The following is a 24,815-nucleotide window of genomic DNA, read 5'->3' as shown; positions in this document are numbered from 1 at the left end:
CTAGCACTTTCCAGCTGTAAGCGCACGACCGCATCACCTACAATGTCGGGCTGAGCACGTCCGACCTCGCGCGCGGCCGCCGAATTTCACCTGCTAATTTCTTCAGTTACAAACAAGCTTTCGTCAGTTTGACGCTTGAGATCAGTTGGGCTGGCTAAAAGGAATTTCCCACCGATATAAACACACAGCAGTTCATGCAGCCGTTCATTTTTTGGCGTACGGACTCTTTGGGATGAGACCATAAACGAGGACTACTTCATCTGTTTAATAGAACGTTAACATACTTATCAACTAAAAATATAACGTCTTTCCCGATTGATTGGGACATTTTAAGATCATTTCCAAACGTATCCGTTCAACTTACGCCAGCCAACTCTTGCAAGCAACAGATGCCCCATGATGCACCGCCTACTGCAAAACAACTCGACCTAGTCTTTCCTTATATGGTTATCTTTCCGAGAATTTGGAGAGACAATTGACAAGTGGACTTTAGCAAGACTTTATGAATATATGTTGTACTTAAAATAGACAGTTGCAGTCATCAACAAACATATAGCTAGCAATGTTGACGGACCTAGTGTTACAAAAAATAAGTCAACTGTTACATGAGTTTGGAGGACATTCCATTCGAAAGGATTTTGTCTGGAAAAAAAACGTGTGTAGGACTTCACTTTTTCCTCAAATGCCGGTTTGCTTTAAGTACGTTGCGTAAAACATAAGGATAAGATATATGACAGTAGCAGACGTTTGTTTTCCACAACGACCCGAAGCTTCTTCGTTCAGTCCCCTCTCTCTGTGTAACTCCCTCTCTATCCCTCTGTTTGTTTGTTTGTTTGTCTGTCTGTCTGTCTCAGTGTCTTTGCCTCTCTCTCTCTCTCTCTCTCTGCAACCTACTTCTACCATATTTGCCTTTATCAGTCCAATGACAAGCACCTAGTCATTATTTTTAGCACAAATTGTGTACAGTGACAAAACCTTACCACAATAGAAACACTTATGTTTCATTGGTAATGGCTTTGGGACTGTAACGAATGTAGCTAACCAGGGCAGCAATATCATTGTTGTGTCGCCAGATGGCGCAGTTGCACGACCATGACGTACTAAGAGTTGCTATAAAGTTTCACGTCTCAGGGTCTCTCTATCACGGCCAGTTGGTACACACGATCCAATACGCCGCAGTATCTGTGAACTCTTCCATCTTGTCCAACTTGCTTCCCTCTTCTCTACACTGAAGTTTGCTGTTCTTCTCGTCCAGACTTCTGTCAGTTTTCGTCTCTACATTTTCCTTCTGTGGTTCCGAGTCTTTGACACTGCTGTTCGAGACTCCATCGCTCGACGGAACACTGTTTACTGGGTCTTCTGTGGCTTTGTCGGACGTGTCGGGTTTATCTGACGATGCCCCCATCTTTTAAACCTGTTGAAAGAAAGCGTACAGTCACTGACAGGACTAGATACATGAACTAAAGACTAGCTATGGCCAGGTCTCGTACCTCGGCTATGACGCAGTTGAGAAATCATTTGATAATTCGTCTAAATGTTGACATAAATGTTATCTTGCTCTGTTGCTTACATGCACAACCTTTCGGCTGGAACAAGACCATTGATATAGATATAATATATGTCATATATCAAAACAGCATGCAAGCCGGAGAAAATTACAGAGAACACACAGGCGGTGTAAAGAGACATGTCATCGCCCATCGAATCGGCCGACCCGCCCCTCCCCCATGGCTGAAGTGGGTTTGCTTGTTGCTGTTGTTGAATACGTATGGGGTTGTGGCAAATAATTTACCTTGCTCATTTTAAGTAGGTTTGGCAGCTGTTGGCAGCGCCCCAGAGTTGTCTCTCAATAACAACACAGCGCACTAAACATCCACTTTCACCACGGATGATCAGCGTGCATGCAGTCACTTCCGTGTTGTCAAAAGGTGACCTCTGACCTGTGGTGTCCCCTTGCGACTTACAAAAGTACTGCAGTACTCTTTATTGGACCCTATCATGCATGACAAAGTCTTCTAAAATGCATAAATGAAGATGTCAGTGGTGTTTTATTTTACGGGAGTACTAGCTTCATCTGTGACTCTCGTAGAAGGTGGTTATAGAATTTTCGAACTTGCAAAAATTAAGGCGGAAATGATACCGTATGCTATTTATATACATTTATTCATCTTCAGTGACACATAATAGGTAGTCTCGTATAGTTTGCACTGAAATCGGGTAGATGTTGCCTGAATTGGTTTTTGGTGAAATTTACAATCTCATTAGCAACTGCGGACGGTTTTCCAAGTTGAACTGTGTATAGGGAAAGTAAATTCTCAGTGTTAATTCAGATCGGAAAAGCAGGTGGTGGACGAGGGCCATTATTTTCTTCAAGCAAAAGCTAGAACTTCGGGATTAAAGATAGCGACGTCTCCACGAGACTGTACCATGTTGTGACGGCCAAGAAGCCCTCCCAACATCTGCTTGGAGATTTGGCGGAGCTGATATGTGAGATTCGGTCCTTCACGTGTGCCTCTGCATTCGTAGATAAGAACCTTGAGCTTTGCGAACGGAAATCTTGATATGAGACAAAAGGCCAATCTTCACTTTAGTCCCAAAGACCGGATATCTTTACCAGGAACTCTGTTCCAGTGAGATATGGTATTTGTACCGGACGTTTCTGGACGGAATAGCTCAGCCTTTCCCTGCAGAACGGAAACTTTGCCTGCAGGATTTCTTGACGGTAGGATGGTCTGTCCAAACAGATAAATACACGAATAATTATAAAGCCTTCAAGATATCTTCTGTGGGCTGTCTTCCGTACGCCACAATTCTATAAGGCTTATTCGACCGGGTTTGGTATTTATTGAGCTTGAGGACTTAAATCTCGACTCAAATCAGTAGACGAATTGTACATTATGTCTTATAGTTATAGTTATGCGCAAGCAGGAACAAATGTTGTATCTTTTGTGACACTCATGTTAGAAATGATCCTGTTATTATAGGAAAAGGCAGCCTCTCCCCACTTCTAGGGCGAGCAAAAGATACAATACAAACTCAATTGACATGACCACTTCCCTTTATTGAAATACCATTGTGCCCGCAAATTGCATAGTTTCTGGCTGATTCACACTTGAGTACTGTACTTCCCTCTTTAGAACCCACTCTAAATTTGCCCCGGAAGTACTAGATCCATCTGCACACCTGTATTTCCGGCAAAGTGAAGTAGAATACGTTAAGATTCCCTGCAAAAATTGAACAGACAAATACTGGGCATTTTACAATATTCAAGATATCAAAAAAGGGGAGAAAAACAACCAAGCAAGGCACCTTCTTAACTTAGAATTGCAAACATATCAAATTGCATAGATTATAAAACGTGTAATTCATGCGTTGAACTTGATTGAAAGTTCTATAAGCAATAAGTGCATCGGTCTTTGCATGTACATTAGCATACGGCAGGTGTATGGAAATAAATGTAGCCAATGATGATCACGATAGGTCACGTGAATCAACGTCATACCGTTTCACTATCATAGATTACGTCACCACTTGTATCTAATTTATAACAGTACAGTTGATGATACAATGACCTAATGTATTTTCTTGTATGGTACAAGCGTATTCATGGGGTTATCTTAATGCATTTATCCAGCTTGTAGCTGATGCACTTTGCTGAAGTACAAAATTGTCTAACTTTTTCTAAACGCAGCAATTTACACAATCAAATACATTTCTACACTTTAACTTTTCAAGTCTAGAACAATAAAAGAAATTAAAAAAAGTTATGCCCTTGTCCTCAAACCTATGAACTAAATCACACGTCCTTTCGTAAACACTTTTTGCACCAACATTCACTGAACAAAACATACAAGAATGACTGTATGTGATATTCTCTCCCATCTTCCAAAAATGAACGGTCCGTAGCAGCAAACATACATTGCTTATTGATCAACCTTCTGGCACAAATCTGATGTTTCTCCCTTGTCCCTAAAACAAACACTTTTAGTGACAATGATCTGCGGAACATTGCTGAGCTATATTTACAAGCAAGGCGGGCCAAAGAATCTGTAGCGAACATGAACCTTTTGAAGGTAATTTTGTTTACTCAAATTGCGAAAAGGCAAAACAAAACCACGACACTAGCACTATCACGAATCCGCGAATTATAGATTTTGAATTATAGATATTGATCCCATATGCCTTAGTATTTATTATATACAACTTTTCCTTAAAACGTCTTATATTTTCTTATATTTTCAGCTAGTGCTGCACCCAGCAATGATTTGAGTTTTACGGTTTCACCGTCGCGTTTATAGTCTAACTATACTTTACGAATTTAATTCGTTTAGAAAAAGACTTTTTGGTTACCTAAGGCTTGTTGAAAAAGTCTTGGACATATTACAAGTTCACCATATTACAAATATTTGTTAACTATCAATACTCTCTAACTATTGAACAAGGCAGTGTTTTCCATTGTGTCAACCCACACTTTTGATGTCTGCAAAGGAACGGTTTTAAACCTTCTTTGGTTTGATTTGACTGAGGTTTGGCTATCAATTGTAGCCTATGGTTCACCATCTATCATTTTCTATTAGGTTAACTATAATAATAGACTTTGCCTTTCCTTTGCTATTCTATTGTATTGTCTCCGAGTTACACCTGGTTGTAGCAACCTTGCTAATAATCGTCAGGTAAAGGCAAGTAGTTTGACTGTATGAGGTCTCAAGAATTTGCACATTTTATCGATTCATATTATATGCTGACTTCACTTTGCCGCTGCTCTGTGGACTCTTCCGTATCGAGAGGGGGTACGGTTTTGTCTTGGTCTTGACCTTGGGCTTCAGGGTCTTGATCATCGGAGTCTCCCTGAAGCTCAGTGTAAGGGATGGGCGGCAACCCCTGGTCCTCCTCCCCCTCCTTCTTCATCATGACTTCTTCCTGCTTGTACTTCCTGGGAACAAGAGCCAGAGGCTGGGCTAGGTCGCATGGCAACGCCGGCAGGTTGGGGACGAGAAGCTCTCCCTGTTGTCCGACAGTCTCGTCCTCGCCTGTTCTCGGGCGCTTCTCCTTGCCGACCTCAGGCTGGTCGCTGGCTCCTGCTGCAGCCTCGGTGGCGGTACGTTTGGTGGCGCGGAGAGGGCGCTTCTCTCCCTGCTGATGCAGAATGGCGTGACGGCGGACCTGTGGGACAAGAAAGAAATAATGGTTGTTAGGAACTTCTCTGAATCGGGAGCTGGACGTGTTTTGGAAAGGATAAAACATACGGTGGACTGTTGAAAGGTGTGGGTCATGAAAGTGATCATTTGCATTTATAACGCTAGCAACTTCGAAATTCCATCGATTGATTACCCATATGGGTTTACTTATGGGTTTACTTTAGAACGCTGACCTGGTTGGATTGGGTGAACCTAGCTCCACATGTGTCACACTTGTAAGGTCTCTCACCGGTGTGAATACGGCGATGTTCACGGAGACCTTCCTTCTGAGTGAACCTGGAGAGAAAAAACAACAGTTTGTCTACTTCATGGCACACATCCATGCCACGCATGACATGGCAGCTACTTAAAGATACACAGGAATACAGTCGAATGGAGTCGTACCACACTTTTGTTGTTTTGTTGTTAATTAGAGACGGTCTAGTTGAAAAGCTTGCACACACATACACGCGCGCACAAACAAACACAGAGTCACACACACACACACTGAGTCACACACACACACACACACACACACACACTGAGTCACACACAGACACACACACACACACACCAATACAGTGACTCACAGTCACACACACACACACACGTATGCACTCATATACCTGGCGTGGCAAGTCTCGCACTCATACGGACGTTCCCCAGTGTGGATGCGGGTGTGCCGTTGCAGGTGGCCCAGCTGGGTGAAGCGCTTTCCGCAGAAGTCACACTTGTAAGGACGCTCGCCTACTCGAAAAGGAAATCATAGGATGAGTTACGAACAGTTAGGTACGCGGTTTATGGTACGCATGTATCATCCAAATTTGATGAAGCAGGAAAATTACATGATATATTTTCTGTATACGTATCGAATCTTGCCATTGTAGCTGCACTCACCTGTATGGACCCTCATGTGCTGAGACAGAGTTCCGCAGTGCCGGAAGCGCGCGCCGCAGATGGAGCACTGGTAGGGCTTCTCCCCGGTGTGCAGGCGGATGTGGGACTTCAGCCCGCCCGCCTGACGGAACGAGGCGCCACACGTCTTACACTGGAACGGCTTGACTCCCGAGTGCACCGACATGTGGAAGCGGTACTTCTGGTACTTCCGGAACGATTTCCCGCACACCTGGATGGGAGAAGTACAAGAAAATAATCTCTGTTACCTTTGTTCATTGTCATGTAGATGTCATACAAATGACGCTGCAAGACATAGACTTCCATTCACCTTTGACCCATTCCTGAAGTCACGTGTCCACGATGTCACATGTCATAATAGATTGGGTCAGTTATCCTGAAGAAGAATAGGAAGGATGAAACTTTTTTTTCGTTTTACTGTCCCATGAATTATGTTACTTGCCTCACACACAAACTCGCTGTCGTCACTGGAGGGATGAAGCTTAGGCCTCCCCCGTTTCCTCTTGCTGGCCCCGGCGGACATGTCGATCTCCAGGTCTCCTCCATCGACACTGCCCGTCTCGGACGACGGCGGATGCTGGGAATCCTCCGCCGGGCTGCCAGCCGCCGTTGCCGCCGACCCGAACTCTTGCTGAGCGCTACTGCTGTCTGGGGATGGGTACGACCCGGCCTCCTGGCTGCTAACAGACACACCGGAGTCGCTGCTCCATTTTCGGACGGGACTGGCGTCGTCTGCGTCCAGGTCGTCAGCCTCTCCCGTCTCGCTGCTGCTCTTCCTGGACAGACGACCGTCAGACCCGTCTGCTGATGAGGGGAACCGTGCGCGTGACTCGCCCTTGATGGTTGGAGATTTCTGTAGGAGCAGGCTGGTGACTGTGGCGGCGTCGTTGGTATAGGAGACTCCGATTTTACGGGATCTCTCCTGGGACGGCACTTTCGACAGCAACGGTGGCGGAGGCCTACCACGCATGCCCTGGAGAGTGTTGACGGCGATGTCCGGCGAAGCCTGCTGGTACTGCCCCGGGTCTGCCCCGTACTTCATCCCGGGAATGGACGCGCTTCTCGTGTAGGCTGGCGGCGCGTCTCTTCCCTTGGGAACCATGCGGTAAGCCCTACTGGGGATTATAGGGAACGGTTTGCTGTGGGAAGGCGAGAGAACGGCTCTCTCGTCATGCGCTGACCCACCGTCGTTCTTTAAGTTCAAACTCAGGTCCAGGACACCATCCGTGATGTCGCCGGTGCTTGACCTCCTGTGTGGCACGCTGTAGACCATGCTGGTGAGTCTAGCCAGGTTGTCCCTACCACCATCTTGTTTTGGACGGTGAGGCTGGTTGTCTGGTACCACGGAGCCTGCGGATGAGGCTATCATCGGGCGTTGGTCTAAGGGGATGGCCATGGGAGGCACGATCCTTGGGATGATGTCCTATGAATAATAATCAGACATTGATGAAATTGACAATCTATCAGCTACAATTTTGGGTAAATTAGGGAGTAAAGTTTGTTCCCAACGCCTGTACTCAAATGTTTGTTTGACTTCCTAAAGAACTACCTTAACAAGCAAGTTGCATACTGATGATATGATTGGTACCCATGTCGATAAGTACTTTTCTTTGAGATTTCCCTCTATATCTTATCATATGTAGGTGGAGCCTACACTACGGTACCTGTGGACTTTGGCAGAGACTCATGATACCGCCAAGCTTCTGAAACTTGGAGCAGACGTCTAGCACATCGCGCATGCGCAGCTGGATGGCGGCAGACAGGATGTCCCGGATGTTCTCCCGGTTGAGGATGAGGCGACAGGTGTAGGAGAACTCCAACAGGTGTGCGAAACCCTCGGCGTTCACACCTTGTAGTTCCAGGTAGCTGCAATAAGTGAACATGATGAACGTGAAATTAAAAACGGGTTTCCAAGCTTTCGAACTGAAAACCAATGGCTGTGTTGAGTTGTGTTGAGTAGTGTTGAGTTGACATTATGCTATATCGTGTATTGTCTTGTTTTGTGTTATGTTGATTGCATGTGTTTACTTGTGTCGTGTTGTGTTGTGCTGTGTTGTGTTGTGTTGAGAATTTGTTGTGTTTCTGTTTTGCTGTGCTGTATTGTGTCATGTTATGTTGATTGAGTTTAGTTGCGTCGTGCTGAGCTGTGGTGTGTTCTGCTGTGCTATATTGTGTTGTGATATGTTTACAGTGTTATATTATGCCATGTCATTTCATGTAGACGCCCTCCCTCTTCCTCCATCGCATTACGTCCCTCTCTCACCTGTGATCGCGCAGCCTCTGTGTGAAGATGGAGTAGAAGTAGCCCGAGGCTGCCGCCAGGATGGCCCGGTGTGCGCGGAAGTGCCTCCCGTCCACCACCACTGTGACGTCACACAGGCAGTTCTGCAGCCGCTGCTTGTTGAGCATGCCCAGTAGGGCGCTCGACAGCGTGGTGGACTCGTGCACGTAGCTCTCTTCCTCAGACATGGCGGTGGACCTGTGTGTGTAGAAGGGAAACAGAGTTAGTCTTAACATAACATAACACCATGAATTGAATGGTGTACCCTCCGCGCACGATTTTGTGTATGTTGCTCAGGCCGTTTAGACATGCGATTCATAAAATGGTTCGTGTGTCAAAAGGATTTGAGCCGGGTTTTGGATGGTGATCTAACATACCACTGGCTACTTCACGCCAATAACTGGGACCATCCTACCGCTCCTGTCACACAGCACGAAAATCGACCGACCGTCGGGGGTGTAGTCTCGCCCGGGCCCCGAAGCCACAAACTTGTCCCGGTTGACTGCCGGGTACGAGGGGTACCCCCCGGTGTTCGCACGATTAGTTCACGGCGTCTATTTGTTACTGGGTATTGCGTTGATTTTAAGTCCGAGTTAAAATGATTCGGGATCCCGGCTGGGATAACCCGGCGGCCGCAGGGTGTCCCACGGGGCAACGTAGGGGTCACGCCCAAAAAACAGCCCTTGAACTACCCGGCGGGGTTTCATAACAATAAGCATAACATTATGAACTGGCGGGAAAATGGCGGAGATCATGTCAGCCATGACCCCACAGGTGAAATCCAGCCCCTGCGGAGTAATTTTGCAGCAGGTGAAGCGTCTGGCAAATACCGACGGCCATTTCACGCCCGGGTGAGCGCGAAGTATCTTTTTAGAAATTGCATTCAGTGATAAGGACGTTGCGATTTTTTATGTGATTACTCCGCCAAAAGCTTAGCATTGACATGGGCGCCGACAAAAATCCCACTTGGACAAAGGCTGACATTGCGAAAGTCTATGATCTCTCTGTTTGTGTGTTCTGCATATCTATGCATCAGGGTAGTGGTCGGACCTGTTAGGTGTGTTCCTCGCCACCACGTAATATATAGTGACCTTTGCGGGCACCACGAAATATAAAAACACACTCATCAGACAATGTCGACAAGCCAACGTCTCTCACTACCTAATCATAGTGGCGTGCTTGTATATCATCCACGCTGCAGCGCACGAAGACGTTTTTTGAGGTGAATTTCGAGAGGAATATGACTTTCAGTGGAAACTTTCTAGTACCTGTCACGTGACAGAGAAAGTGTGATAAATTATGGCAACCTTGGTTTTTGCAACAAGATGGCGTCCTTAAAACAGATTTTCCAAATATCGAAGACACTAGAAAGCCACTCTTCCTCCCCCACAAGAATGTATAAATATCTACGTTAGATCCAACCTTGCATTTCCTGTGCGGGAACAATGGGATTTTGATAGCACAGACATTCGCGTCGCTTCCTGGCCGTTAAGGCGAACACGGCGTGCCTTAAGGGCAGGGACGGAAGACGCTTGATACATTGTCTTCCTGTCGAAAAATACTGCATTTTTCACAGGATGAAGACATGGATCTTATCGTCCCACAAAGTCAATGCCTACTGTGCCATGATGACCTTTGTGAGACTAGTCAATACAAGGATCTAAATTAGGACATTTCACTGTCTGGGATACGACGGATTAGGACTTCAGAAATCACACACAGATAAATACGGGATATTTTTCCTTGCAATCTGCTTAAGATCGCCATCAAGCTACATGCACTTAAGCGCCGACTGGATTAAAACAATGACCGGGCGTATTCGCCATGTTGGACGGGCTGGCATGGAGCGCGAGCGCGCGAAAACACACACAGTACAGACTCTCCCTCTCACACACAACCGAGGAAATGGTGTCCCACATATTTCCCTCGCGCTACCACAAAACGACCTGAACCGCCAATCTTAAGCTATAACACTGTAAAAGAAAATCTTACGAATTTTTAAAATAATTATTCAAAGAAAGTATACAAAAAGGGACGAACAATGTACATACCGTGCTCCCCACAAGGACACAAGAACTGTAGTCACCAGCTAACGTGGACCTGTCCAACAGGTTTCTACTGTCATTACCTCTATTGAAAGCCACCCACCTAACCATTCCGATAGTGCTGTATAGGTATGCAAGTACATACAGACAGGCAGGGGGTCTTCAGGGGGTTTACAGTACTCACAATGTAGCATGACGATGCTATTGCCGATTAAACTTGACTAAATGCACGGCAGTTGGGGCTTGAATATCAGAAAAGAGGATACAGTAAACCTTTTTGCGACCAGTAAATAAGACAAATGAAGACAAAAAAAGTACACAGTTCTTTTTTATCCACCTGTCGAAAACTACAGTTTTGTTGGAAAATATTTAACTTGTGAATCATATCAAAATGTCCACACATACATACAGCATATCCAGTTTGTAAGGTTTGTAATCTTGAATTGCACTGTCTATGCGGTGATATACAGATAACTTTACAAAGTTTTACAAAGTACAAAGTATGGCATCTATTGGTATCTTGACTACAGTTCTGTAAGGCTAATCTACCTAATACAAGGGTGCATAGTATGGGATCAAGAGCTTTTACAATCATTGGAAGAATTTCTAACGTCTAGACACTCAATGTACCCTACCACAGCCCCTAGTCAGTTGCGTTGCCTGGATTCTGAGTCAGACGGTGATCCTATCGCCTGTGGGGAAACTGCATAACTATTCAGCTGTGAATAGCAAGGTAGCTAACTTATATCCGGCGACATAAAGATAGATACGAAAGTTCGTGTTAGATTTTTTAAAAAGGGTACAAGTATGTCGTTTAAAGAAGGTTTGGTTTCGCCAGTGGTGTTTTTCACAGACTGAAAACGATATTTATCAATGATCATCAATGACTAGTGTTTCTCGGCATGTGCACAAAAAGGTTTGCAAAGAGTGGAAAGTGGAATTCATGGTTTATCATTCTATTCATAAATACATATAAAATACCTATTCTGACATCTCTCTGAGTTCTATTTACCCCTCAGTACATCGTACCGCACTTCAGCCCCTCTACACGTCAGATCGAAGTTTCACGACATTAGGCACCTACACGGACCTGGACATTGAATCCACTTGAATTTACGGCATTTTGTCCTTGTTTGCCAACCCGAGACACGAACTGCTATCAGTCAACAAACATCCGTGAAAAAACAGACTTTGAATTCGTAGGTTCTCTGGGGACAAGGAAAATGTACAGAAGGTCATGGTCAATATGCATGACTATGGGGACACGTGGAATTTCGATGTTGGCATGGTTACGGCAGAGCGTGCGTAGGCCTGTGCTCCCAATTTCACTTTTCGATTGTTCATTTCACTCATCAATCCCTTATCATATCACTCATACATCTGTGACAGACGACATGCACACGTGAATCTATTTTGCATAAAATCTACACAGCCATTCATTTACATACGTCTGCCAGGTGTTCTTGTAGCTGTCTTATTAGCACTTAACCTAGTGCAAAATATACGTCCATTAACCATTACCTCTATTGTTGTAACTACGTTATTAGCGGCCCATTAGAGTCTTGTGTACTTGAAGGCGACAAATCGTAAACCACCCGACCGAAATACAAACAAATCCGACACAAACTAGCCTTCATAAATCTAGTTTAGTTCCTTTTCAATGGGGGCAAAATTGTTGCATCAGCGGAAATGGTCTTTGTTAAAACATGAACACAGCTGTAGTTTTCCACGATAGATAACAGTCGAGGAAATAAACTGACGTGATCATCAATATCCCAACATATATCTATTACAATCATACATGGGCAAAAATGATACATGTAGTAATGGTGGTTGGTCCTAGCAACGGAAATTCAAAGTTCCTCCAGGTTCAACCGTAGCAGCTACTGACTGAAAGTTAAAGTCTGCTCGTTTTGCAATAGGAAAGGAAACTTTGATGTAGTTGCTTTTGTATCAGAGGCTTTAGAACATCAGCTACATGCACGTACGAATGACTACATTTAGCCATGCTGCTAAAATTAAAGTAACCCAGATGGTTTAGATATGATAAAGGCGAGCAACGCCATTATTACTTACATGGCAAACAAACATGTCCGTTGTTAGTAGCCATGCATAGGATACATCTGTGTCATATTAACAATTATGACAATGTTACATACCTGTGGTTACATACGCACAGTTTGTATGGGCGCGAGGGGTCAACGGAGTCTCGGACGTGGACGTGAGTGACCAACATGCGGAACTCAGCCGGTCCGGAAAGAGCCTGTTGCCCGAGTTGCTTGCTATATATTCATAAGGTACTACTTAGGTGAAGTTTGGACCTATCGACCGGCTTGACCGCCTGAGCAAATATCACCTTTATCGGACATATCTGCGCACCTTGGAAACAGCGGAGGCGTTCCGATAGATGCAGCAGTCGGCATGCGCGAGGTACGGCCGCGTCGATGTTAGTCTAGGAAGGGGAGGGGGGAGGTGAGAGTGATGGTGGGGGAGAGAGGTTACCATCTGATGGGGGAAGGGCTGGTTCGTGGGAAAATACAGTTAAAGAAGGGCTGTGTCGAGATGTTAGTGCATTTACTTGCAAGTCAAGAGCTTGGACGTGTTTTTTCTCGTCATGTCGATGTTAGTCTAGGACGGGGGAGGGGGTTAGCATCTTTTGGGGGGAGGGCTGGTTCGGGGGAAAATAGTTTAAGAGGGTCGAAATTTCAGTGCAATCACTTTCAAGTAAGAGTTTGGACGTTTTTTCTCGTAATGCATTTTGGTCCCCTTTCTGATATTTGTAAAGCTTACTTACAAGTTTTTAAATCGTACGATTCATTTGGTTGATTCATAACGAAGGGAAGATGGTTGAATAAAAACGCATTGCTGTCGAGATGGACAGAAATTTATCTCCAAGCAGATCTATCGGTGGCTGGGCAGTATTGAAAAGGGCCAAAACCACGATACTGGTTGGCCGTTTTGATACTGCCTTGCCACCGATAGATCTGCTTGGAGATTAACAGATATAGTGTATGTTGTTTGCTCTTTTGAAACTGACCACTTAATCTTAATGCTTAATTGCTTGGACTTTTACCCATGGTCTGTCGTCTGACCAGTACAATTGAATACACGGCCTTGACATTCGTGGGTCTTTCTGTGCAGCAGCATTATAGTTTGGAACTTTCGCACTTCGCCAGAGTACTGCGCCGACCTATACACCTTTAACAGCAATTAACTTAATCTACAAGGAACTGCACAAACTATGAGCGGGGCTCTAGAATGATAAACTCAGGAAATACATCATCAACGTCATAAACATAATAAACCATAAAGGAGATACAACGAGCCCAACGAGGTACAAACTTATGGTAAGTAAAATATTGACACCTGAATAATGAATAATGATAGCCTTTAGATACAACTAGATTATACTATGGTTAGTGAAACATTATGAGATGTCAATGATAAAACAAGCACTGTAGCGGTTTCCTATATAACTGAGTTTTGGGTTAATCTCAAGTGTTGTAACACCGGGTATCCTCAACGTCACTATCAACAATAAACAGCCCCGCCCTCGACATCCGCGTACATCCGGGGTATAAATGAATATTCTACTTCTCCCTGGGTCAGAGGTCAGGGGCAAAAGTAGACGAACTGGACCTGAGATTCGGTTTGTTGCAATTATAGTATAGTCTTAACATAAACATATGGGGGTGGGGTGTGTAGAATAAACCTATGAATGGTAGAATTCGAATTGAGGGAGGTTGACCTGGAAAATGTTGCAAGAGGACTCGTTCTTAGATATGTTTTACGTCGTTTTTGGACAGACAAGGACGACGAGGCACTGCACTCAAGTTTTTCATAACTTATTTCAACAGTACCACGTACAGAGAACAATATACCCATTTCTACACCTAGGTGGAGTGAGGAAAGTCGTGTAAAGAGGGCACAACACGGCGTCAGGGAATTCGAACCCGGGACCGCTGGGTTCTGGGCCGAACACCGGTCCTGCCGTTGCGCCACACGACCCTAACACGACCCCACAGATAGATATCTTAGATATGTGTCTTATTCTATTATCAGACCATGAGACACTCTCGCTTTCACTCTCCCCTCATCATAACGAAAATGTACCAACCCCAAAAATATAACATGCGAGCTTTTAAACGATAAAGCTCCCACTGTATTTCTCACAAGGCTGCTATTAAATATAATGTCATCGACACAAGTATTTCAATTCCCTGAAAACTGTCACAAAGTTACAACAAAGGTGAGACTACTGAGAATAACACACCTGTGGTTGGGAGATGTGGCCCTGACTTATGATTAATTCCCCGACGGTATCTTGCGTAAACAGGTCGCTCTTATCAATTAAGAACAAGGGTATTCACCTGACCGAGGGACACCTGGTATTCATACATACCTGCAGAACGCTGGAAACATGCCAAACGAACATTAAACTGGGAAAAACAACCCCGACAACAGTCACTTATTAATTCTGCCCAGTTTACACACTTGTTTCAACAAATACGCAGTGTATATGTACGCAAGCTTGCGGGGGCAGTTGTTTGAATGGGAATGTGTGCACAGGAAATGTTGAGAGTATTGTGTAAAACGTTGAGGTAGAAAAAACAATAACAGGAAGTTGGGTTATGACTCGTATGGGTGAAGGCGGGCACAGGTATTTTCATACAGAGGAAGTGGCTCATTTAGCTGAACTTGGAAATCTATCTACACTGGTACTGGACCGGATGAGACTTAGTCACTGTGTGATCCTCCCTTTCCTGTGTCACATTTTCAGAAACACTAGCGATCACCTATACACCTTGTCATCAACTAGACCTATAGTTTGACACAATATCATGTTGTGATATTAGCTGAACTTTGTTTGTACGCGGCTCTAACGCCTTTTTAATTGTTCGTGTTCACTCCTCCCCCATGAAATGGTTGGTGTCCAGATGCCAAGGTCATTGCCGAAATGTCAACTCTACCTCACTATGGACACCACCTGTACTTCTTCCAGGGACCTTTTATAAAGTTCCCACCTTTTCGTGAACAAAAATCTTGACTGTGGTCCACTTAGCCGAAAAAAGGCCAAGATGGGGATGATATTGGCCTGGAAAGTGTAATATTTGGGCGTCAAACTCTCTTCACTTGCAAACAAAGAACTTGCCTGGTCTCCGCAAGACTCGTCTAACTCTGGGACTGTCCAAAAAGTTCTTAAGAGTCATTGCATGAGAAAACCAGGCAGAGGTGGGAAGATGGGGGTCAGCCAAATCGGCTCAAACTTTGTATATGTGATAGGTATGTGGAACTATGAACAGCCATATAATTAAAACTCTCCAGCTATTTTTCGTTATGGCGTTATGGGACCCCCCTCTTAGACCCTCAAGAATCCAACAATTCATGGCTAAAAATTACTAAAATTGCAATGGCTACCCTGACAATTCTGATTAAGATACGATTATGAATTTTATATTTCCATATAGCATGGGTTCCCTAGTTTTGCCTGCCAAAAGTTGAAGGTGAAGCATTGAAATTAAGAGGGTGTACTAGGGGGTTACCAGAACCAATGAAAGCAGAATTTTCATCTCTTTGAATTTTAGTCATTTTTAAGGGGCATTATCTGCCCTGGGCAGTGGCTTTGGAGAATGATTTTACTGTTGCTGGAGAGAGGACCATCTACTGATTCAAAAACAAGCGTCGTAAATTTGGGACACTCATAACGCGAGCCGTGAATGGGGGCTCTTTATGGGGATTTTTTGGGTTTGGGGCTATAATAAATCAGGTTGTGACGTCTCACTACGGGGTAAGTTATGGCAATTTTTTCTGCCGCTACGTGAAAACCATGCATAATTGTCATAAAATGCTAGCACAAATCAGAAATGTTGATTTGGGCTCTACATGGGGGATATGAGGATACTTAAAAAGTGAATTAAGCTTGTTTTGCACATTTTACAGTTGCTTTTTAAGACATCAATCAGTAAATTACTTACTAAAAAATTATGTGCAATTATGAAGTGGTCAATAGTGAAAAAGGTTATGTATGGGGGTTATCAGGACCCCACATATGTGATATCACTGGTACACGCAGCTATATGGAAAATCAAGAAACAAGACAGTCACTATAACAAATGTCGGGGAACAGTTTAAAATAAATACATATTATATACTTTACAATTTGGGTCAGTACATGAATCATAATGAAATCAACAGATTGTACATTGCAGTTGCAATTGTTCCATTTCAAAGAACGTTAACATTCAATATTTGGTATCAAGCATTCTCGAAGAACTCAGCCAATGACTGTAGCTAGTAATTTCAATCTCTTTTGCACATTTACAAAATCTAAATGATACAATCCACACAATTCATGCAATACAAGGCACCTGGCTATTGGCTAGCAGGGCAGCCAGGTTCTTGGGAGCTAAGTACTATGCTACAACTGCAATAGTTTTGAATATTATTCAACCAAAACATACATTTGCTGTAGGCGGTTAGAGGTTGTCATAATGTTATGGAATGTGAAATCTCAAAGATTGAAAAAAAGTCAAGGGCATCACTGAACTTCTTTGTATGTATTATTGCCGTAATGCAGATAATAGTGAACTCAAAAAGTCAATGCTTCATAACATAGAAAAGTCCATAGTTTTAAATGCTGACCCTCGCAATATTAAGAGGTGGCTAGATGCAAACAGACTGACACTAAATGTCCGTAAATGCAAGTCTATGTTTTTTGGCACTATACGAAAGCTGCGCCTAGGTAATAAACATCTAAATCTTACTCTTTCTGGAACGTATTTGGAAGTAGTTTCATGTTTTAAATATCCAGGTGTTTGGTTTGACCCCTGTCTAACTTGGAGCATACATGTCAACAAAATGTGCAATGCGGTGTCATCTAGGCGGAGTGATAAGACGTTTAGCTTCCATTTTACCACCTAAGACACTTTCTATGCTGTTCAACTGTATGGTTCTTCCAAAGATTGAGTGCTGTAATACTGTTTGGGCCAACTGTGGATAATCTCTCTCTGAAAATGTCCAGAAACTTCAAAACCGAGCAGCACGAATTGTCCTCGGTCTGTCACGTACAGCACATGTGGATAATGTACAATTATCTGTTTTAGGTTGGAGTTCCCTTGCATCTCGCCGGCAAATGCACCTCCTTCAAACCGTCTTTAAATCTATTCACCAACAAGTGCCAGAATACCTACAAATATTTGACAGAACATCTAACATCTATGGAACAAGACATAATTCAAACTTATCATTGCAACTTCCGAATGTCAGACTAGAATCCGGCCGAAGAAAATGTGCGTACAGGGGTGCATTTGCCTGGAATGATTTGCCGGCTACAGTTAGAGTGGCCACGTCGGGCCTAACTTTAAAAAGCTAGTAGAGCAGTACTGCTGACCTCTGACCTCCAGACACGGCCTGCCACATCGACTTTGATTTACGGTGTATGATTTGACGCTCAGTTGTGTATATATTATTTTTTTGGTTACTTTTTGTTCATTAGTTCATGTTATTTCCTTGTTACGTATCAGTCTGTTTATGTTATTCTGTACGCCTGAAAAGTAGTGAGTTTAGCACTGAGTGCGCCTGCCCTGGATAAAGAAAACAGAAATAAATGAATAGATAGAAACAGCCCAACATGTACAGATGCGCACAATGGTTTCCACTTGGCAGATGTAGGAGGCTTTCCCGGATACTGGTCGTGTTACTGGCAAGTGGCAAGTACGTGGAAATTGCGATGCGTCACTTCTATCAGCTTCAAGGCATTCAGCCCTTCACATTTGGCGTGTTTGCAGATGTTCGTTTCTCACAATGATAGATGATGGCAATAGTTGATACTTTTCTATTATCCCATTCATTTCATCCTCTGTGAGGTGACACAAGTTTCTTTACAAGTCCCTGTCATGAATCATCATCCTGTAAACCAATATCCTCCTTAATCACCTTCTTGAGAGTCAGACTGAGTGAAGAACAAGTTTATGTGTATGATCTTGGACTTCAATTTTTGCATAATGGTATTCATCTGTTCAACGCTTATGACTGTTTCAATGGTCCTATGACGTAATTTTAGGAATTGCATGCATTTTGTAGATACATGTAGTATCAACATTTTGATATGGTGTGTGTAACCCTGGGAATAAAAATTACATTACATGCTACAGTAATGGGCTTCGGTTCTGAGAACACTTTGTAAGTTTGATAATCTATGAACTGCAGTTTGTTGAATTCAGTATGATCTCTGTACTGATCCTGATTGACCATCAAAATTATATACATTTAGCTGAAATCTAAAATTGTTCTTGACATTTGTTATAGTCTAATCAACATTTCTGATTTGTGCTAGTATTCTATGACAATTATGCATGGTTTTTCACGCAGCGGCAGAAAAAATTGCCATAACTTACCCCGTAGTGAGACGTCATAACCTGATTTATTATAGCCCCGAACCCAAAAAATCCCCATAAAGAGCCCCCATTCACGGCTCGCGTTATGAGTGTCCCAAATTTACGACGCTTGTTTTTGAATCAGTAGATGGTCCTCTCTCCAGCAACAGTAAAATCATTCTCCAAAGCCACTGCCCAGGGCAGATAATGCCCCTTAAAAATGACTAAAATTCAAAGAGATGAAAATTCTGCTTTCATTGGTTCTGGTAACCCCCTAGTACACCCTCTTAATTTCAATGCTTCACCTTCATCTTTTGGCAGGTAAAACTAGGGAACCCATGCTATATGGAAATATAAAATTCATAATCGTATCTTAATCAGAATTGTCAGGGTAGCCATTGCAATTTCAGTAATTTTCAGCCATAAATTGTTGGATTTTTGAGGGTCTCAGAGGGGGGTCCCATAACGCCATAACGAAAAATAGCTGGAGGGTTTTAATAATATGGCTGTTCATAGTTCCACATACCTATCACACATACAAAGTTTGAGCCGATTTGGCCGACCCCCATCTTCCCACCTCTGCCTGGTTTTGCCTGGTTTTCTCGTGCAATGACTCTTAATTACCTCAAAGAATTTGATAACTATATTTTGAGTCGTGGCAAATCTGAATCAAGTAACACTATTAGAGAAACACTACTATGACACCGACAATTGTTTTGCTACTGGAGTTTTCGATTAGAGTAACAAACTACCTATGGACGTTCCCCATGACCTTGGTCTCGGGTGACGACACCTGGCCCTCCTGCTTGGTTCCCATGAATAAAACAAGGAACCTTAATAACGTTCCCGAGCTTTGTTTGTGTGGGGGAATGCGTTAAGGTGTGGAGACAGAAGACTTCTTGAGTTACAAGATAAGACAGCGTTTTAGGAACACCTGACCTTAATATATGTGCTTCTGGTCGCAAAAGTAATCAATGAAGGCCAGGTGAAAGGTTATTTTTGTACAACGCTTTAGGTGTTTGACATGCTTCTGGGTGGCACGGAACAACGATGTTGATGAAGTTATGTGTTATGGCATATAAACATAGCTTCTACTTAAAGTTTCATCACTATGTATATATATCAACGTTGCTCATGAGTTTTTCAGAGAATCAGAGAAAGTTCATGAGGACATGTTGATTTGTATGTAGTATTCTATTGCACGTACTGACGATGGACAAGTGGAATACACCCATTCACGTTGTCACGTATCTTTTCAAATTGCTAAACCACAGAACCAAACTGAACTTTCCCGTTTTTAAGAATGGGAAGTCCCTGTATTGCCATTTCGCGCTTTTTTTTACTTCCATCATGGCATGGGGCTTCATCGGATCCTGCCATACGATCTGCCCGGTGTCCCCTAACAACTACCCCGCGCCTTTTGTTCGCGTCTACACGCCTATTTGAACAGCAAACACCCGCAGGAAAACAGTCCCCTTTCTCATCGATCTTGTTATGAAGGAACTTGGGGATAGAAATTCACCAGCACCGCTTAACGTGAAAAGAAACGCTTACGGTAACTCCAAAACTGCTGTTGTATGTGGTCTTTATACACAGCTGTGTTTTAAATCACACATATGTTTATAATGAATGAATCTATATCTGCCTCTGATTCATAGATGTGTAATACCAACACGTGTATAAGATAGGTAGTAAATGTCAAGAGTAACTTTATACTTCGCGCCTAAAATGAGATTTAAAAAGTGTGACAATAAATTCGCGCATGGTGAATAATGTAAAGACACAGCCATGTGAGTTTTACGGACCCTGAAATGATTGAGACAGGTATGTAGTCACAACACACGCGAGAGGAACGGGAAATACAGGCCGTGTTTGGAAGTAAAACACACCAGAGAAAGGACCACCACTGCACAAAAGTGTCAGGTGTTGTACTTACGTTCCGTTTTGTCCCACCGATACAGCTCTCTGGCAGTGAATGGTATTTATTTCTGGTGCAACCTTCTCAGCGATCTCACATTAAAACTTACCCACCCTATTTTCTAATGGCTTTTTTAAAGACATCCAGATGATTCTATCTCGTCAGGCATTTTTGTAGCGAAAACAACAGCTCCATGTACCAGAAGAAGCATCCTTTGGAAGCTAGGGAAGAGCGCCATGTGTGTTCAGTTCATTTGCATAGAACAGTGTTCCTAACTTTCATGAAACCTGTAAATAACAGCATCAATTAGTCTTTAGATGTAGTAAGATATCACGTTTTAATGTCACTGTAATTATACCACTGCATTATCACCATGACCTGTACTTAGCTTGTAAGAGCAGAAACGTACAATAAAGGTCTTTCATTGAATAAAATCATGCGTTTTTGTTTTTCAGCATACTTATCTAAACACAGCACAGGTAACGTTCCCATGTGTAATGTTAAACCTACGTCTAGACTGGACGGTGGGAAAACTAGAAACTCTGAGAGAAACACGATATCAAAATCTAGGACGGGACATCAAAAACTGCTTTGTTCGACTGCATAAGTGATTAAAAGTCTCGCGTCTGTCAGCACGCCAAACACTAATTAATATATAACTAAGTCCGGAACAAAAGAGTCCACGAGAAAAGAAAAACACACACACACGAAGTTTTGGAATAGTTTCCAAACTCCGCAACATTGCACATGTATATCTAGAAGACTGGGATATAAGGTGTACCATCAAGCCAGGTCATTCGTAATGCAGATATATGATATTTCATATTGAGTCATGAAATTTTAACTTCGGACAAATTAGAATGTCAAACATTTTTAAGGACTTCATTCAACAGGCTGTCTATAGTTATGCTCGCGTCTGTTTTATGCAACAATGGATTCAAATACATTGTGAAATAGGAACTTCGCATTGCTTGGTTTTGTTATCTTTTTGCTTGCATGCTCGCTGCTTCAACCTTGTCAAGCTAGTCTAGCCTACCCAGACTTTGTACCTGTAGTTCGCTGGACACTAGCTGCAACAGGTGCGGGTCAAGGTGCACTTCTCCCCGCCAAGCCCCCGCCTCTCGTGTGGTGCCTTTCTCTACTCTCGTCTCCGGCATAAAACTCGAGAATTGCCCGTTGTATGTTGCACGTGGGTCCTTCAAACAATAGTAGACAGTCCCGGACCACAACCGACAGTGAAGACGACCAGGAAGAACTCTCTGCTAAGTGGTTTCGCCACCCACAGGGTCCGGACTGTACCATCCGATCTATCTTATTTCCCAAAATTGTCGTCAAGGACACTGTATCGTTTTCTCTGAGTATAATACGTCGCCCAGGCTGATAAGAAACGTGTGTTATGTAGTTTATTGACGCTAACTAGACAACTGAAGCTATCTGCATTAGTGGTCAGAATGTCCCTCCCTTTTGTCCGAAGTCTGGCGGCCCCCATTGCTGCTCTGACATTTGTTACCTGGTACCTGCTGACCTATCATGTTTCACCATCCTGGGAACGAGAATAGTACAGTACCTTGGGTGAGAGCTATCGGGCCGCGGGAAATTCAAATCAGCAAATATGATTGGCCAGTTTTAGACTTGTGTTGTGTTTTGTATTGATTAGTTGCCGTTATAGTTGCGTTTACGTAGTTGGTCAAAGGATAGCACATTTTCTGCAAAATTTACTGTTGACGTCTTTCAAGGATTTTTCGACGCTGCGAGTTTGTGCTGTGGTGTATCGTCCTTTATGATAATTTCTCAGTAAGAGAGTGAACTTGTACCGTGGTTTATCGTACTCCTCAGTTCACATAACTTCTAAAGTTGTATGGCAAGGTGCTAACGTTAACAGAGGGGTTTTCCCGAGGAGAGAATGCGTTTAATGGATGTTGTTAGACAGATAGCAGAAATGAAGACATATCCATTCGCACAAAATGTACCAGAAAGTTTAGCAATAGTTATGCCTCCAGATCACTCTACAATGCAGATTAAACACGATTTAGCACGTAAAGGAAAACACACTAATGAAATGTTTACAACGCCACGTTGCGAAAATTCCTGTGTTAATGATTGATTGGACATTACTCCGAGGGGTCAGTTCAAATCAAATAGCCAAGTACATAGACACGACAATTCATGACCACCGTTCCTTGCCGGAAACGTCACATACACCGACCGGACTATATCTTAAAACACGTTCTTGTGCAAGTCGTTCAAAAGGTTTTGCGCAAAGAAACAAATGTCCAATTTTCTCGCCAATAAGCAAACTGTACCACCTGGTCTAATCAGATTAAAGTTCACTTTACCTGGTTCAGAGAGAAATGACTATACACAAAATGAACTAAGTCTATCAAAAATCCGTTAACACGAATCTAATCGGCCACAATTCCTTCAAATTGTATATAAAGATCCTGTATGATTTCGAACAAGACATCAAGGGTTCAGGACTAGGGACAGATTACTTAAGAAAGCGAAGAAATTGTCCCACCTGAGTAAGGACGACGGTTGAAGCTCGCCCGTTAGTTGGAAAGAACTTTGCCCTGGCGAAGTTTGCTTGTTCGGCCCGTAAGAGAAATGGGCGTGGTTGATAATTTACTCGGCCAAGCCTGTATATATTGCAGGTAGCTTATAAAATACACTACACAGGGAATTCTGCTTAGGTCGAGTAGTGGCGGCAGCGTTCTAGGACGTCTGTCTCGAGTGATCTTGAGTCATAAGTTGAGAAAATCCTGACAAATACATGTATAAACCCTTTACCTCTTTTCGTCCTCCGTACACCTGCTGTACATTCTGTACAGATATTGTGTGTATCCGAACCTCGGAACGTTTGCATAGGTATGAAGAAATACAAGGAAGCGACTACTTCATTCGCCGACATGACTACCGCACAAAGGAAGTGCATACCTTGTAAGTAGCAGTCCGTACACGTCAACCATTGAAAGTGTGAGACATTGGTTTACGTTCCCCACAAAAACATTGAAGCGTCAACTTGGAAATCGAACTTTACATCAATAACATTGGATGGTACGAAATCACACTGAAGTTGAAATTCCTCGGACAGCTGTCAAATTTAGTCTATCGTGGACTGACTTAAAAATAATTTCTGTAAGTCTTCTGTTTTAGCTTCTTTTTTGGAGGGGTTCACAGATACAAATCATGTGACATGTAAGTTCCAGCTGCAGTTTCTATCTATCAAACAAAAATACTTTGATATCCAAGAGAATATCAAGTATAACCCAAACCTACAGAGATAGCAACTTATGGGTGGACTATGATCGTCATTCGACTACTGCCATTCGCACCTTTCTACGTGCGATTGTGGTTCTTACCTCGTGTCGTCGGTCATGGTAAGTTCTGACAAGGACTAGACACCCTCCGATCCCACCGAACAACGCTCAGACGACGTGTTATGGAAGCAGTGCTTGACTGCGCGTATGTTGTTGTTGTTGTTGTTGCTCGGTCCCCCTGGCTTCTGTTCCAAATCAGCGACTCCCTGCGACAATTTCTGGAAATGTCAAACGTCACAGGGTGACTCCAAGCACGCCAAGGTTAAGGGGGAGGGGGGCACGGTGAGGGGGGAGGGGTCAAAAATGCTTCGCTGCACAAGCTGTCAGTAACGTCACTGTCATTGAACGGTTTACAAACTTGTAAACAAATCACGTGTCAGATTCCGCGTAGGAAAAGAATAGAAAACCATTGGTTGCACCTTAATGTCGCCTTAACAGACAGTAAGTAAACTTAACACAATGTTGGATGTGGGGGAAGGAGGTTGAGTTCATATGGTGCCAGCAATTTGAATCTATCAAAATGCTTTTCATGATACCGATCTTGCAAGTCGTTTCGACGAAAGAGTACAGAGACTTCTAGGCAGTGTTTCTCGTACTCTCAAGACGTAAATCTGTTTCCTTGAGTCTTCAAAACTTTCCGACGTAGTGACTTATAACGACGTAACGTTTGACAGCCGTCATTTCATACGCCACCTGTCCTACCGCATTCCGAAAGAACCCATGTCATGAATGTAGGTCTGAAAATAGACCATTTTAGCTCGGTAGTTGAGAACTATGCATATATGGA

The 24,815-nt window shown here is 43.3% G+C and overlaps 1 protein-coding gene and 1 long non-coding RNA gene across 7 annotated transcripts; both read right to left on the bottom strand.

Moving 5' to 3' along the window:
* Positions 1 to 243: 243 nt before the first annotated feature.
* LOC136430632 (uncharacterized) lies at positions 244 to 2,097 on the bottom strand. Its single transcript, XR_010754917.1, has 2 exons — positions 1,793 to 2,097; positions 244 to 1,414 (listed from the first exon to the last, which is right to left on the bottom strand). It is a non-coding gene; the product is annotated as an uncharacterized lncRNA (long non-coding RNA).
* Positions 2,098 to 3,040: 943 nt separating this feature from the next.
* LOC136430629 (B-cell CLL/lymphoma 6 member B protein-like) lies at positions 3,041 to 24,236 on the bottom strand. 6 transcript variants are annotated; one of them, XM_066421394.1, is made up of 8 exons: positions 24,071 to 24,236; positions 8,356 to 8,571; positions 7,757 to 7,958; positions 6,535 to 7,515; positions 6,075 to 6,303; positions 5,804 to 5,924; positions 5,372 to 5,474; positions 3,041 to 5,163 (listed from the first exon to the last, which is right to left on the bottom strand). In XM_066421394.1, the coding sequence occupies exons 1-8, from the start codon at positions 24,085 to 24,087 to the stop codon at positions 4,735 to 4,737; spliced, it is 2,298 nt and encodes a 765-aa protein (XP_066277491.1). In that variant the 5' UTR covers positions 24,088 to 24,236; the 3' UTR covers positions 3,041 to 4,734. The 6 variants fall into 6 exon arrangements, with proteins under 6 accessions (XP_066277491.1, XP_066277492.1, XP_066277490.1 ...); XM_066421395.1 differs by lacking the exon at positions 24,071 to 24,236 and adding an exon at positions 21,761 to 22,021; XM_066421393.1 differs by lacking the exon at positions 24,071 to 24,236 and adding an exon at positions 14,821 to 15,059.
* Between the last annotated feature and the right edge of the window lie 579 nt (positions 24,237 to 24,815).

This window comes from Branchiostoma lanceolatum, chromosome 3, assembly GCF_035083965.1.
Source record: "Branchiostoma lanceolatum isolate klBraLanc5 chromosome 3, klBraLanc5.hap2, whole genome shotgun sequence".
Classification (NCBI taxonomy): Eukaryota; Metazoa; Chordata; class Leptocardii; order Amphioxiformes; family Branchiostomatidae; genus Branchiostoma; species Branchiostoma lanceolatum.
The sequence above is the reverse complement of the archived record's forward strand: the minus strand, read 5'-3'. Positions and strand labels throughout refer to the sequence as shown.

Excerpts from the sequence above, each read along its gene's own strand:
- LOC136430629 (XM_066421392.1), bottom strand. The coding sequence starts at position 12,654 with ATGTTGGTCACTCACGTCCACGTCCGAGACTCCGTTGACCCCTCGCGC. Across the intron at positions 8,572-12,577 it reads CTGTGCGTATGTAACCACAG|GTCCACCGCCATGTCTGAGG; the intron begins GTATGTAACATT and ends CTACACACACAG. Across the intron at positions 6,304-6,534 it reads ACAGCGAGTTTGTGTGTGAG|GTGTGCGGGAAATCGTTCCG; the intron begins GCAAGTAACATA and ends TCTCCCATCCAG.